Source organism: Gallus gallus, chromosome 1 (assembly GCF_016699485.2).
Source record: "Gallus gallus isolate bGalGal1 chromosome 1, bGalGal1.mat.broiler.GRCg7b, whole genome shotgun sequence".
Taxonomy (NCBI): domain Eukaryota; kingdom Metazoa; phylum Chordata; class Aves; order Galliformes; family Phasianidae; genus Gallus; species Gallus gallus.
In genome coordinates, this window is record NC_052532.1 from 114,969,106 (window position 1) to 114,985,810 (window position 16,705).

General features: G+C 34.0%; 1 protein-coding gene across 28 annotated transcripts in view; it reads left to right on the forward strand.

The window, feature by feature from the left end:
- DMD (dystrophin) overlaps positions 1–16,705 on the forward strand; it is a 1,163,614-nt gene that overhangs the window by 475,408 nt on the left and 671,501 nt on the right. For 27 of the 28 annotated variants that reach the window (XR_006934806.1, XR_006934864.1, XR_006934881.1 and 24 more), the window contains 2 exons: positions 7,133–7,256; positions 13,668–13,755. Coding sequence is in view for 25 of the 28 variants with exons in the window: in XM_046919009.1 (XP_046774965.1) it covers positions 7,133–7,256; positions 13,668–13,755 (212 nt within the window). In the remaining 3 variants the exon portion in view is untranslated. Of the gene's footprint in view, positions 1–7,132; positions 7,257–13,667; positions 13,756–16,705 lie in introns of those variants that run through there. The other variant, XM_046919570.1, reaches the window with a different exon arrangement.

Here is a 16,705-nt window from a genome sequence, read left to right on the forward strand (position 1 = left end):
ATTTGCCCGTTACTTCTACTTTGTGAAGCTACTTTCCCTTTTCTTTCTCTGAGGCCCTTCTCTCTGTAATTGCAGGGCCCTGTTCTCACTCTTCAATTTTACCCTTTTTTACTCATTCTAAAAGTAAGGTTTCTAGTTAAACCCCATTATTTAAGAAAGCCAAACATCTGATGTAAAAAGAGTGAATCACCACTTTCTTGTTAAATTGGAAAACTATTTCTTTTGAGTTGCCTTTTACTTCATTGCCTATAGAAAGTCTCTAAACTAAACAAGTAAATTTCAAATGGCTAAATCTGGGTAAAATTAATATTATCTCCAAAGTCTCCATTTGAAAATGTTTTAAATCTGCATGTTTTCTTCTGTGAGGGAGGTGGTTTGGAGCTTGTTTTTGATGAGGGGAAAGATACTTCCACATTTTCTCAACTTCATTCCTTAGTACTTCTCAAGCTCTAGGCATCAGTCTTTGCTCCTACGTTCTTGAAAAAATTGTGCTTCAGATTTGATTTCTGCATTTTGTGTGTTTAAGAAAGATTTCTCAAAGATGCACTGCACCTACAATGTGAATTGCTAGGTGCTTAGTTTCAAGGGAGAAGAAAGTGAATATTGCGTTAGTGCACTGTGTAAGAGTATGTTTTACAGCTGCTTTGTTGAGGAGAAAAAATGGATGTCAAATTTATTATTATTATTATTAAATTTTATTTTCCAATTGCTTTGAAAGAATTAGAAGTGTGTCAGTCTCATTTATACTGAAGAATTTAAGTCTTAAGACTTTGTAGACCTGCATAAACAGGAGTTGATTTCGTATTTCCACTGTGCCAATTCACTGTGGCCTAAATGCATGGTAAAGAAGCTGTTGTTTTTTCTTTCCTCCTACAGCAACTTACTACCATGAGTAATGGAAAGCAGAGAAAATGAGTGGGTGACTTGTTTTTTTTTTCCTTCAGCAAACTCTAAAGCTACTTTCTAATTTAGTGCTTTAAAAATTCAGAATAATTCAGGGGTATTCTAACTTTTGTTAGGGGTCATAGAAAATATCCTTTACCAAATGAATTAATTACATCCAAGAATGGAAAAATACATATATACTTAGAGCTGTATAGAAGAAGTCTTAAAAGCATGTATAAAACATTAGGCCTTGAGGTAAATGTTATGTGGATTAAGTTGTTGGGCAGAAAAACCTGTATATGAGTGAAAGGTTTGCCAAGGTGTTATTTTCAATGACGTGGCACTAGAAAAACCATAAGTCAGTTCTGTTGCATAGAAAAATCTGAAAATTATTCAGTTTAGAGTAGGCTTTTAAATAGGAAGCAGGATTGAGCTTATTATTTAATTTATACATATTTATAATATTGGTGTGCTTGAATAATACCCAAGATATCTTTATTTGCCAGTTAGTAAGTAAGTTTGTACATGCATCCTAATATTTCCAGGGAAAGTCTGTCATAACATTATTATGAAAATGATGTTTTTCTTTAGATTTGAAAGAGACCATGCCCTTTGAAGAGAGAGGTATATTAGGACAGGGTAGTTGCTCCATCTAGTGTTTTACATTTAATAGGCATTAACAAAACTGTAAATCTGTTGAAAATAAAGTGGCCTTCATTTCTTCAAAAATATTGAATTTGAGGTTTTAATGCTCAATTACTTAGAAAAGTTTCAGGTTTTTTTTTTTTTTTATAGAAAAGTATTAAGGGAAACATAATAATGACCTATTTAAAGAATTTTTGGCAGATGTTCTTTCAAGTAGTCCACTACAGTACAGAATTATATTAGTCTGAACTAAATGATGATTGTTAATCACTTTTACAGGAGTTCTTTTGGGCTGTTTGACCCTTGTCCTTTTAAAGAACTGTAGCTTTTGCTCTTTCGCTATCATCTAACTGTCCTTAGCAAATACAGAAAGAGGAGAGCCATTTTTCTTCCATTTTCTGGATAGTTCTTGGTCTCACCATTATATCTGTGTATCCAGTGCCAGAGAAAAGACACAGGTACCCGAGACAAAAGATTATGATTTTCTGTTGTTTGCAGATTGAACAATTCATAAATTCATAAATCGTAAATTGTAAATTTGTTTTTGTGTAAAATGAAGAATAGCAATGGATATATTGAGTTCTGAAAATGTGTGTATTTTATAACTTCTTGTCCACTATTTTTTAACTCTTTATCCTGTTTGTGTGGCAAGAAGTGGCATGAATTACTAATAAACTGAGAATATATATTCTTCACATTTAGTGCCTGGTATTGCCTCTTGTACTATGGAAGTGTTGCCTGTTGGCATTCAAAGGGAGGCATGATTGAATTTAAAAATGCTAGCCACTGGCTGTTTGCTGAAGGCAAATGGTGTTAATGAACTAAATCTGCAGCAGCCTCTGGACTTTAATTCTCCTTAGCTCTTTTCTCTCACATATGAGAAATGCAGTACATCTAATCTGTCTGAATTTAATCAGAGCATTCCATGACGCTATTAAGGAATAACTGCTAAGGCTGGAGAAGGTATGGTTTATTACTATGAGAAAGGTAACATGGAAAAGTGGCTAAAGGAGGAGAACTTTGAGATTAAAAAGATTGGTTTAATATTTTCTTCGACGCCTTGTTTTGCATTGCAGAAATGTGCAGATAGGAGTGTTGATGAAGCTAAACTGAATAGTATCACAAGTGTAGAGGAAGTTCAGAATGTTGTTTTTGCAAAGTTGTTCTCTAACATGTTATAGGTAACCAAGAGTGAATAACACTGCTGATGAGTATTGGCATGGCATTTCAGTCCAGCCATGGAAATGCTGTTAGTCAGTAATGTGTTTCTTCAAAAAGACTTGTAACATCCCCTCCCAGCTCAATATGAAGGCAGATATTCTTACATCTACATAATGTTGACATGACTACTGTGGTTTTGTTTGGATGGAAAGGGTTGGACTCGATGATCTCTTGATGTCCCTTTCAACCCCTGTGATTTTGTGAGACAGTTTCTGTCTGGTCAAAGAATGAAATTCAGAAAGCATGTTTTAGTCATAGTAGCATCAACTAAGTAGCAGTAAGATGAAATTTTGTTAATTTAGAGAAAAGATAATATAATTTCATGACTTCTTATGTGAAGCTATGCAATGTTCCAGTTAAAAACATAAGTATATGGCAGGTTGGTTCATGCATCTTACTTCACAGTCATCATCTTACCATGGTAGTCTGTGTAAAACAGATGAAAACTAAGAATTTGAAATATACCATTGTGATTAAAATATATACCATTAAAATATAACATTCTGCTGCTAGATGATCACAGAATAGAACAGCCAAGGTTGGAATGAGCTTCAAAACATCATAATGTCCAACCTTTTTGGGGAAAAGAGCCTACATGAGATTATCTTGCACCCTATTCAGTCACATCTTGAAAACCTCTAGCAATGGTGAAAGAAGAGGGACTCTAGAGGATGAGATTCCTTAGCACAAATTTTCCTTACCTGCCCCAAACTGCAGCCGATAAGTAGCACAATAAAATGAATAGTTACTGCAATCAAAAAGTGAGGTTTTAAGCTTCTAAGCATAGGTACAGTCACTACACAATATTGGGAGGAGCTAATCTATTTTGCAGAAAAGTTGAAACATACATTTCTTATTTACTAGCTATGGCGTAAAATAGAGAAAAGTTTGTGGCCTCTTCTAGTGGGACACAGCCCATCCCCATTCCAGTGCCCTTTGCTTCTGTATGAGTCACAACTTCGCAGCAGGAGGACTAAACACCCACCTTTCCCCAAAAGCAGCCTGTAATACTCTGCTCCCAGAAATGTAATACTCTGCTCCCCAGGAAGGATAGGGGACCATTGTAAATATCCAGGAATAAGAAGCTAATAAGAGGACATAGCTCTCAGGGTAGCCTGGCTCCTAATAAGACAAGGCACTCAGTCCCAACGACATGCTGAGGGGAGAGGTGACGTCCTCACTCTCAGGCTGCCCAGGAAGGGAGCTGCTCTCTACTCAGGCCGCTTCCAGAACATTCTGCAAGATGTTCCTTGCTGAATATTTGGTTAGGAATTCCATGCACAGAAAAAAATATAACTAACTTGTAAAATGCCTTAAAGACACAGATTGTCCTATACTGGAAAGGAAACCCAGAAGAAGAAGGAGTAATTTTTTGAACAAATCTTTTGTATATGTGATCTATGCAAGAGAGTTGTGAATGGGAATCTGCAATGGGTCTATGATTTAGTATAATTCGAAAAATGAGTTATTATAACAGATGTGTGGGGCTATGAGAGTGTCACGAGGGCAGTGTAAGATCATATCTCTGTTGTGGAATAGCAGAAAGACAAACTAATTGAAAACTAAAGCATGAACACTCCATAAAGAATTACAACTAGAGGCACTAGATCATCTTCTGTGGGTTGAAATTTTAGCTGGGCAGTAAGGTTACATCTGCTCTATACTAAGGTAATTATCTGGAGTGATTGTGTCAAGTGATGTGGTTTTATTCTCTTTCATGGATTTATTTTAACAAATTATACATGCACCCAACTTTATTGGGTCAGAAATGCAGTATTTCATTACTTTCATACCTGTGCGATAGGACAGCTGAATTACAAGAACTGCTGGTAGTGGCTGGAGAGCTGGACTCATCTATAGACTTAAGGAAGATGAAAGATGTGGCCATTTTTTTCCCTTGCCTATATAGTTGTTGGCTGTGAGAAGAACAAGAAACGGAGTTCATTTTAGCAGCAGAGTGGCAACCCTTCTGCTAATGTCGGCTGCTAATTCTTGAAGCGTGGTTTGTACACTGCTGGCTGAATTTCAAAAAACGGAGGACAGGGTGGCAATCCCATCTAGTTGAATACCTATAAGTCTCTGACCATATTCTGTCTTGATCCTTAGAGCAGGTTCTCCTGTTTCTCATTTGTTGCTGGCAAGCCCTGAATCAGATAATTGCATGAAACATAGGATTGTATGGTATTACTACTCTATCTTTTCAAAAAGCCATATATTATATTTGGAGGCTTCTTTGTATCTCTGCGATCTTCAAGTGAGGTTACACCATTTAGACAGCTGCTCTAATTTCAGTGTCCTAATAAAGCCTTTACTAAGGACTTCACTAGCTACTTCGTGCAGGCTTGTCCAGTAGAACTTCACATCACTGATCATTGAGCAGAGATGTTGGCAATCTTCATTGGATATGGAACATAAATAATTTATATCCAAAAGCACATTAGGAAGAACAGCTATGAAATTGTTGATTTTTATCTCGTAATGCAATCCACTAGCTTTGTAATTGGTTATTCTCCATTTTAAGATGTGTTGAACAGTCTTAAGTAATAGTTACAAAACTATACTTTTGTATTCTCCTGCGGTTATCGATGCAATTAGGTATGCAGTTAGTGCTTCCAGTTTGTTGAATAAACAGTATCCCAGTTTTATGTGGAAATACTGGCTTTCATAGTTTTGTTGTCCTAGTTGTAAAATTTCATGACAGTGTTTATTAAATATACAGCTATTATATGCTGAACAAATGATAACATGCTATTTCAGGAATAACAATTGATTTAACGTTGCGTAGACTTGGAGGCAGGAATCTCTTCACTGCCAGTTCAATTTGATTTAGAGGATTAGAACCTGATACCAATACAGAGATTCTCTAAACCACCAGAGAGATTTTCTTTTTTGTATTCTGCCTCTGAATAAAAAGTCCTCTATGAAATGAAGATTTTTGCCCCTTCCATTGCCTCACCATCATCTTTTCCTCTGTGAATGTGTAAATAGAATTATTAGTAATTGTTTTATAAACATTATTCTTAAGAGGTTTTAATTTTAATATAGGCTATGAGGCTGCATTAGGGAAGTGTGTGATTCTTTCTACTGCTTTGATTATGTATTACTCAGTCATTCACACTTTATGGTTAAATAGTCACAAAGATCACAGTTAAGAATGAAAAAATAAAAAGGGGAGCAGAAATATGTTTTGGCAGACATAGAATCCCTGTCCTAATTTTTTACTTGTTTATGTAGATCTCTGTAGCACTAGATTAGTACCTTTCAGCTTTGTATTTTAGTTTTTATATTTATAAAGATGTATATTTCTGTAAAATAACTAATTTCTCCAATGATGCAGTTGTCATCCAAGTTCTTGGTTTTAGTAGATTTTTAATTACATAAATTAAAAGGCCTGTGTTTACTAAACAAACTGAACTATGCAGTTATTTCTGTTCTAGATCCTTCTATTCTATTGCTTTCATTTTATTGATACCAAAGGAAAAGTAATTATTAACTAGATATAAATATAGAAAATTAGACTACAATAAAGAAATGCAATCAAGCTTACAGTTTAATTCAACTCGGTAAAAAGACATAGTCTCGAGATTCTTGTTTTAAAAACTAGGTTAGATACTGAATCAACTTGTTGTTTGATTTTACTGCATGTCTGCAGTTGAAAAAATTGCATACTGTAACCTTCATTTTGAACTACTGCCTTCTGAGTAGGAAACAATTAAGGTCACTTTTTAAAGGAGTTTCTGAAAGAATCCAGATTATAATTAAAAGGGCTTTACAGCAAAAAGTAGTTAAAAAGTATATGCAGGATTAAGAGTCTTCATTTTCATTTTCTAAAGTTCTAGCTGTAGGGAAATTATATTCTCCTGTTGATTAGTAATTACATTCTACAATGAATTTGAGTGTATCAGAAGAGGATCCAATCTAATGGTCAGATTTCCTGCTTTTTTTCTTTATAATGGAGGCAGCACAAACTAAGGCAGAGATCTGTCAGACACAAAGGCTGCATTTTGTGAGCCAGATATGCCTCGTATCCTCAGCTGAGCCAACAGTGCTTGTGATACACTTTATTCAACTGTGAGAACCACTTCTTTCATGTCTTCCAAAAACATCAGCTTGTAAAATTAGAACACTTATTTGAAAACTGCTGCATCTGTTCAGCTGTCAAATCAGTGTCTTAAAAATGAAAAAACATGTTTTCAAATTTTAGAGTGAATAGTTTTATGAGGTATCTAATCAGATGTGGTGGGTTTAAAAATGTCTTTTTCCAAGAGGAATTATTGATGCTTATTTATTTGTTTAAGCAGCTACTTTACCTTTTCTACTGTTAATACTATTGTCAGAAATGTTGAATTAAAATGTCTTCTTGCTCTTCTCTGTACCTTAGGTTTGACTCGGATACAACAGAACTCCATAGCTGGATGACACGTTCAGAAGCAGTACTTCAGAGTCCTGAGTTTGCAATATATCGAAAAGAAGGAAATCTCTCAGATCTCAGAGAAAGAGTCAATGTAGGAGAAAGTACCAATATATATGTTTGTTAGCTTGTATTTGCTTGTCAAAGTGCTTTCAAAGTCCAAGTTTAAATGAGTTCAAATCTAAACTGACAAGCATTGATTGATCATATGCATGAGAAATTTAGAAGCGTTAAGTATTTTTGTACATTTCAGATTTTGGCACCAAAATTGATACACAGGGTGTCTAAATAGAGAGATCATATTTAATTTAAGGCAATATAGATTCATGGAAGCCTTCAGTAAAATTGAATCTAAGCCTATAATTTACTTTTAAAATACGCATTTTATGTCTATACTGATGGCTTAATATGACATTATACATGCATAAATTGAAAAATGTGGAAAATGTCATCTTTTAGTGTATGTTAAAGAAAACCTGTATCTAATTCTTAAAGTGCTGTAAAATGTATCTGAAAATAACCAGTTTCCACAAAAATTATTTTAATCTGTTCTTTTACCATGACTGAACCAGAAATGGTTCTTTCTAGTTTTTGCAAAGTTATTCTGCGCTGCTTAAAGAGTAACTACGTTTCTGTATGTTTCACACAGTCTCAATTTAGCCTTTGAAAACTAAATGAGTAAAAATTTTCTTCAGTATTTATTTTTTGTAGCTAGTTGCAAGGAAGATTACCTTTTCTGAATAATAAAAAGGCAAATTATTTTTTATAATAAGCTATTATGCTTATAGTATAATAGCGTATCATGGGACTTCATTAAAAAATAAAATGATACGTACTGCTAAAACAAAGAGAGAACAAAGTTATTGTACTGAAGTTAATTTTTTATGCTCTTTTTTCTCACTCTTTGCTTATCCATCATAAATTAGCAACAATAGGATTGAGGAACTCTGAATTCTGTGACAGTAAATATACATCTGTATATCTCTTGTTAAATCATACTTTTGTTACAATAATCTTAATTTATTTGTTAATGTTACCATAATGTTACTACTTTAGTATCTAATGGATACTTACTGTGTAATTATCCATTAGAGTGTAATATATTGAATTTAGTTTATGACACCATTTCATGATATGTAAATATACATAACTATATACAGAGAAATATATAAATTGAATGAAACATGCAGAGAAAATGATAGATTCAAATGCTTCCATACTGAGGTAATGAGTATTGTCTCAATCCTAAATAGATATGCAGGTAATTTCCATCTTTGTGGTAGATGGGGAAAAAAGAGAAAAGAAAATGCTCCTGTCTCCCCTTCATATATTCCCATTTTGCGGAACTCAGTTTCAAGGATGGCAAATCAGCTCCTGTTTTGACCTTCATGTTGTGCTGAATACCTGCACTGTCAGTTTTTCCTAATCAGTAAGACTCCATCTCATGTTGTCAGTTTTTAAGACTTTGTAAAACCATTAAAGGACTCAGGAGCTATGGTTCACCTTCCTCCTTCTTTCCTTTCTTTGCTCCCGAGGAGGTGGTGATCTGTGTCACTGCAAGTAAGGGATAGAGGTAGGTGAACTACAGATCCTCCTCTGGTCCCAACTGGATTTCCCAGCAGCTCTTACCTTGCCTTCATTGGTGCTGTGGAAAAAAGTTGGGGTTGGGAAGCCATTGTTAAGTGCATTTGTGTAGTGTTCCTTTAGGTCAGTGAAAACACACATAATACTGGAGGAAGACCAGGAGGGAAAAGCAGTATGGAATTTGATCTGTGCATTGGTATTGGATGGTTTGAAATCAGGACACTGGAGATAGAAGAATTTCAGATGTTTCTTTGACTTCCTTCGAAGCCAAATAATTTGATGGTTAAGAAACCAATTTCTGACTTATTTTATGATAAGTATTGCAGAAAATAAATCTGCTTTGTATCAAAAGTAGTCTGAGACAAACCACTAACTCACAATAGAAACAAGAGAAATTAACATAATTCATTAACATTGTAAATATTTTTAAAAACCAAGACTGGCTTTGGCTTCTTTTAAAAGTAGCATTTCATTGAAAAGATCAATGTACATGTAGAAGCTTCTAGCAACTTTAAGGTACAGAATATTGAGATGATATTTTAATTTGATAGAAATCTCTAAGGTTGCACTTGACAATATCTGGATTCTCTGTTGAATCGTTCTCAGTGGAAATACTTCTAATTAATTTCTAAAAATGTTGCTTTTTAAAGAGAAAAAAAATAAGAGGATGAAAGTTTAAATGCTGAGATCTAAAAATTGGACTGGCCTGGTCTCTATCTTCTGCTGTTCAACTTATAGCCAAAGCAGGAAGTACTGTCCAGTTCATTGATTTGCACAGTGTTGCTGTTGCTTGTTTTTTCCTTAAGTTTCTATTTCTCTCAAAATGAGGCTTTAATCAATGAAAAATAATGATGCTTTTTATCAGACTGTAATCTCTAGTAAAGTTGCAGGAGGTATATAATGAAAGATAAAATGTCAAAAGTGAAAACATCAGTGATAATTGTAAAAGATTGTACAGTACTGACATATGTAATCATACCCCAACATGCATGATACCATACACACATGCATAAAAAAGTATCATCTTGTATTTAGTGGCTTTCTAAATGAAAGTTTCCTTCCTGTGTGACATTGTAGATGATGTAGCACAGAACACCCATGATGACTGATGTCTGACCTAACATTTGTTGCCTACTGTGGTAGCCACTCAGTCCCATTCCCTTTTCTTAACAATGTTCCTTTCTACTTTTCTTTTGAGGACAGGTTACTAGTTGGATGTGGATTTTTTTGTTGTTGTCAAAGAACCTTGTTTCTGTTCATTGTTTTTTCTCAGTGGGTTTACTTCTTTATGATATAATGGAAGTGCATCTGTAGGTGAACAGACCCAGACTTCAGAAAGAACAGCCACAAGGGAAGCTCTTTTGCCATCATTGATGATTCAATGATTCAAGTTCAAAAACCTGCTCCCATCCCAGTTCAGAGAAGTCCTGGGGGAAATGGAGCCAAGAGCAGATTGTATGGAACACACTGTGTTTGCTAAGACAACAGCTGTTCAGATACTGGCAGAAAATTAGCCTTTGGCAGATGTGCTACATAAATTGAATATATTAGAGATGCATAGAAAGCCCATTCCTGTGTATGGAGAGAAGCAAAAATATTTCTAGTCCTTCTCAGCTATGAGAAAAGCATACTTGCCTTAACTGTCTGGAGAGACTGGACATCATAATTATGGAGATGTTCACCGTGGGACAACAGTACTACTCTTAAATCCTTAAGACATCCATACATAAATGCCAAAAATATCTTTATGCTGCATCATATCCTTGACATTTTCCAGTTAATATGTGCATTTTCTGAAAACAGGTCTAGCAATGGTTCAGGCTTTTTTTGTTTGCTTGTTTCTCTTTAACTCCAGTGAGCCTTCATTATTGTAAGTTCAAATATGTGAAGGTTTGGGTAAAAACAGGTAGAAGTTACTTGGTAGAAAATCTTATTTGTCAGTAAGTAAAGTAAAACTTGAGATTTCACATCAGAAAATCAAGAATAAAACTCATTGAAAGGAATTTAGCCAGGAAGCATCTAGAAATTGAAGATAAAAGGTGAATGAAGGTAAGAAAATGTCAGATATCCTGGACAATTACTTTTGCTCCCTTGACATTCTTAAATGCTCATTTCTCAGTTGTTTATTTTCATTTAGTAATCTTTAGATACACTCTCTTGGGCATGGATGTTTGAAAGCTCAGTCTCTGTAAAATTCAGTGATGATAATATTGCAAACTTCTGCCCAGAGTTGTAGTTGACAAGAATTACAAGAGATCTGGCATTACTGCAACTGTACATCCATTGACAGAATTCTTAAAATGGGATTTTGATTTTATATGAATAACATATGAATTTCTGAAGTGAGACTGTCTTCGGTGTTATGAAGTCATTAACTACCAACTAAAATCGTAGGGCCAAATAAAACTCTGATAGTATTGTGAAAATAAATAACCTCTTCACCTTCATCTGGTATTTAGCTAAAGATGCCTTTAATGTTACTCCATCAGTTAGAACTAAGCCAGTACACATCTGTTTTGCCAGTTACAAAATATTCCTCAGAGAACTAATGCCGTATTTTATAAGTCTTTTTAAAAGTATTTTTTTCTAAAAATAAGAAAAAGTGCAAGAAATAAAAAGAAATAAATTCAGTTTTGGAAATATTTTAAAATTATTTTACGGCTACCACAAATTTTTATTAGAAAAAAAAGGTGTTGGTAACAATAAATGTAAAAGTTTCCAAATTTCACAAACCTCTTCAATCTTATCCCAGTGTTTTTCTATTGTTAATTGACCTGAATCGAGAGTATTGTCTTCTTCAGTACTGGAAACCATAACAAAACAGATCTGAAAGGATAAATGAGAGGTTTTTATGAGACAATTACTCCATTTATTTCTTAGCACTCTACATTTGTTTAAAAAAATTCCTCTGAAGACCTTAAAAATGTAAGATGAAATTTGTGGGTTTGGCAAACAACTGAAGCATGTGCAGTGTAAGACCATGAGTACGTTAGTGCCATTAACTAAGTCTCCTTTCTCCACGGATTAGGTAAATTGTCCCATACTTTGTTTGTATGAGGACCAAGAGGATAGCCATTTCTCCTTTGACACTGTATTTTCTGTGTGTAAACGTATGTCCTTCTATTTCCACTGTTAGCCCTTCATCTTTGTGATATATATTAATAACACAAAAAAGTGAGTGGAGAAAAGTATTGATGTTTGCCAAACTTTCATGTTTATTTTTAAGTGCTTCACATGGAAGTGCTTTTATTTTCTGTCAGGATCTAGAAACCTTGATCTTCTGGGAGAGAAGCAGACATGCTTCCAACGTTTTCCAGACTCATGGTCTGTTACCAGACACTGAGGAGTTCTCTGCCACAAGCTTCAGTGTCATATTGTTTTCATATTTCTGAAAGCTATTGGTATATTTCAGGTTTTGGATGATTGATTTGTATTCACTACAGTTACACTTCTGATAACTACACACCTGGCACAGCAGACTGAGGAAGATTATTTTCAGTATATTTCAGTGTTTTTATGATCTTCTGAGTTCTGTGCTTCTGTGCTAAGTTAGACTTAGGTTCATTATACCTGGTATTATACACAGAGTAGTATTAATTAAGATTCTTTAGTCTCAAAACTCTGCAGCGAATTAACAGAACACATTTTGTGATTCTTTTAATCTTGAAAATATTTTATTGACCTACAGAAACTACAAATAATATCGTCATCTTGAGTTTATTGGGATTAAACTTCATGAAATTTCAAGGATATTTATGATTAAATTATCGTTAATAATTAACAGTATGTTAAAGATATATTTTAAAAAGCCAGACTGAGAAGCCACAGCCAGGATTTGTGTTAGTTTCCTGTACATCACCCTAAGATTTTTGTGGCATTTCCTTTTGTATATGTATGTGTGCTGTGATAAATTGAGGGACTCTGAATAATGAGAGAATGTTTTAGGTAGGATCTCTGGGCAGTGTGTATAATGTGTTTTATTTTTGGTTTCAAACTGGGTTATAGCCCTAGGCTTCTCCTGAACTAACCAAGGAAATTCAGGCTTCTAGTTTAGAGCATCAGTATTATACCTAACTAGATGACTAATTAGTCTAACATCAACAATGTGATGTTGTTAATTATTAGACATAATTGAGGAGGTGTTAGATCTAATACAGTTTTATTTTCCTTCTATACTGTTACCAAGCCAAATGAAAATAGAAACTTAGATTTCTACTTTATCCTGAAACTCAAGGCTGTACCTACAATTCCCAGTTAGTGTGAACACACCTGAACATGAATGAGAACTTTTTAAGTAAGAAAAGGTGACTGAAAGTATTAGGTACAGCATATAATGAAAACCTGTGTTGATTCTGCAATTTATTCTTAACTCTTACCTACTGGCTCATGTATGGATGTCTACTATATATGTTGCATACCTACTTTAATATGCTTTTTACTTTTTTTTTTTTTTTTTTTTTTTTTTCCCAACAAAAGATTAAAATAAGCAATCAAATGGTATATGGGTTCAGTATGACATGAGACTGTTTCAGGTAGCATGATCTTAATTCTTACTAATGTAAATAGGAGCAACATGGAAAAAAAAGAGTAAATTTTCTATTCCTCCACAAGGAATTTCTGTTGAAGGTATGTTTTTCTTCTGCAATATTGGGCTTTGAATAGCTCTTACTTTGTCTGTCTATGATTTGTCTGTAAAATACTGATATGTATCATTTGTCAACTCTGTTGTGTTCCGATTCACAAGTCATGTATTTGACTTTATGACTAACTTGATATGTGATACTTTGTGCTTTCATTGCAAATCAGGAGGCTGGCAGGGCAACGTGGCAGGTTAAGCAGTCTCAAGAAATCAGGACATCCCTGAGATTATTTACTTTCTTCTTCCTCTTTTGAAATATTCACCTTTCCTGTCATGCTGCAGGCCATCCAGCGAGAAAAGCCTGAGAAGTACAGAAAGCTGCAAGATGCCAGCAGATCAGCTGAGGCCCTGGTGGAACAGATGGTGAATGGTAATTACAAGGGAGTTGATTTAGATAATGTTCTCAGGGATTTGATAAATGCACAGGTTTATATTTATCACAAGAATTATATTAGAAAAATGCTGTCTAAATGGAACAGTAAATTTCATTATATTTATTTTATTATTTCTGGATATTAAATCTGTTATTTAGTAAAGAGAAAAAATCTTACAACATCAGTATCATGAAAAGAAGTGTGTGTAAAATGTGCTCGTGGTAATGAACTGTGTATTAACAATCTGTTCTGTGTAGAGAATAAAGTTGTAATCTTATTTTCTGAGTATACTAGGCTTTTGAAGGTATCTTAGTTCATCCAAGTTAGAAAACTGAACAGTTTGAAAAAGTGTTTTCTAACTTTGATTATAATACACTTTGTATATTTTATTATACATATGTAACTGTAACGTTCTGTATTGTATAAAGTATAAAATTTTATTGGGCATTTGAAGATATTTTTGGCATTCAGCATTTTAAGATAATAAATATGAAAACTAATACAACACTTTAAAAAAAAAGTTGCAATTTTTCTATTTTATTTTTATCATTGAATTAAAAAAAAAAAAAAGCTATTAAGTTCAGCCAATCTTTTGAACTTTTTAAAGGAAGAAGAAAACCCAGTGGTAAGATAGATGGAAGTTATATTGTGTGCCATGTCACTATCTGTGAAGCTGAAAAATGTCTAACTTTGTAGTAAAATATTAACCATGAACCACAATCTGTCATACTGATAGGCTGACAAAAAATACAGATGTTGAATGCACTGAGCTTCAGAGTGTATATTTTATGTTAAATTGTTATAACAAAGAGTCAAGAATATAACTGTTACTAATGAAATGCTAATCTACACAAAATTGATGGAATTTTAGGATTATCTTGCTTAAGTATGATTTTTTAAGTATGGAGGTGACACTTTAAAAGTAGCCACCCTTGCATTCTGGCTGTATTTAATTACAGTTATTGTAGTAGCTATTAAAAGGGGTTCTTTCTCAGGCTCAGTGAATAGACAGAAGGGAGTCTGGTAAAATTTGCACTCTTTTTGAAACTGTTGGATTATTTTCCATGAAGAAAAGGAAAAAAAAAAGTCCTGTATCTTTTCTGACCTGTTTTTCTGCCAGGGAGATCTGCTGTGCAGGACTTAAGGCAGTATTTGAAATTTCTGTGCTGGCACATCAAGATTGTTATTTTGGACCTAAGCTGTTTAGTGCCCAGTTAACAGTGACCCATTGATTCTTTGGCCAGTTGCAGACTTTCACGTAAGGAATTCCATCTTCAGCTTCATCAGATTAGCTTTCTTAAATATTCTCATGTCCTCAAGGTTCCCTTTTTTCATGCATTTGAGGTTATTCATAGTTCATAGTTGTTGTGATTTCAACTGTGGTTAGATGTGCTTTATTATCCATTGTATCCCAAATACCCTCTTTTTAGAAAGCAGATCTTGCAGTTGGATTATATGCACAGAGTAGGCTAGCTGAGCCAGCGTGCCTTTATCTGTTTCCTGTCAGTTGCTCTGTATTCTGCCTTACCTATGGCATATTATGCCAAACATCATGGTAGCTTTAGCAGCAAGAATTTTCTAGCAAGGATGATGGATTAGATGCCTGTAAGAATAAAAATTCTTTTTGTGGTGATTTTAGATAATAAACCATTCCATTAAAAAGAATTTCTCTGGCCTCAATTGTTTATGGCAATTTGAGGAATAGTTTATTAAATAGTTAAATAATGCAAGGACCACCACCATGAGAGAGTGCTAGACAGTGGAATTAAATCATCAGCTTTACTTGAAGAGAACTGTAAGATCATATTAACAAAGAATTTTGCAAATTAAATATTTTGCTAGGTGTTCAAAATAATGCTTTGAGCATAAGAGGAAGGTAAACCACCGTGTTCAACCTCAGTACTTCTATGAACAAGAAATCTTGTTTGTTTTTTTAATCATATGCTCAAATACATTCTCAAGTAGTGGGAGTATCTGCAAATAGATGCTGAACTAAAAGGTGTGTTAAAAAAAAAAAAAACACCTCAATATTAAACCTATATCTTAAACTGCGATAGACTTGCAGGTTAATATTTTCCATGGTAATTCAACTAAGTTTCCTTAGTAGACATGTCACTTGTTGAAATTCATTTGGGACATACAGTCTTCAGCTCTTTGTTCTTATTTTTGTGGATTTCTGGATTCACTAAGAAGAAAAAAGGAAAGAGTACATCACTGGAAAATTTTCTAGCTGAATCTCCAAAATAATGTTCAATAGGTCAGACTGACTGTAGGTACATACCTTCCTTGTCTAATGCTGGAACTATTTTCCACAGCAAGTGAAGAAAGCAGAGTTAAACATACCATTCAAATTTGGGAAACACGTTGTTTAGCATCTGGTGGAGGGAAGATATACTGTGTTATCTTGAATAGATGATCTTTTTAGTTTTTCATGATCATAATTTAAAATCACAGATGTAAGTACTACACAGGTGATGATCCTGTATGGTACTTTCTTCAGGGAAACAGTTTACAGGTACAGTTGAAGTTTGTCGTGCACATACAGTGTAATCTGTACCTAAAAGACTACCGAAGGCAAACAGACTTAAGATAAAAATTAGTTGTGAAAACAAGTGTTTACAATTTCAACTGCACTGCTATTTTTTAGTCATTGTATATCATGTATATAATGATTAGAGTCCTGAGATTCCAGTTTTACTGACACTAAATTCTGGGTTTTGCTTTTATGTAAGGTCTGCTTCTTAAAAAAAAATGTTTCTGATTGTAGCAGGTGAACAGTATGAAAGTACAGAGTAATCTGGTAGATTGTAAGAGAGAAGTTCACAATGGTGTTCAATTCCGTTGCTAAATCATTTATATGTTTATTTTCTTGCTCTTTTACTGTGGTAGGAGAGAGAATAAGTAAAAAGCAGGATTCAAATTCTGGCTAAAAATAGGTGTTTCTAT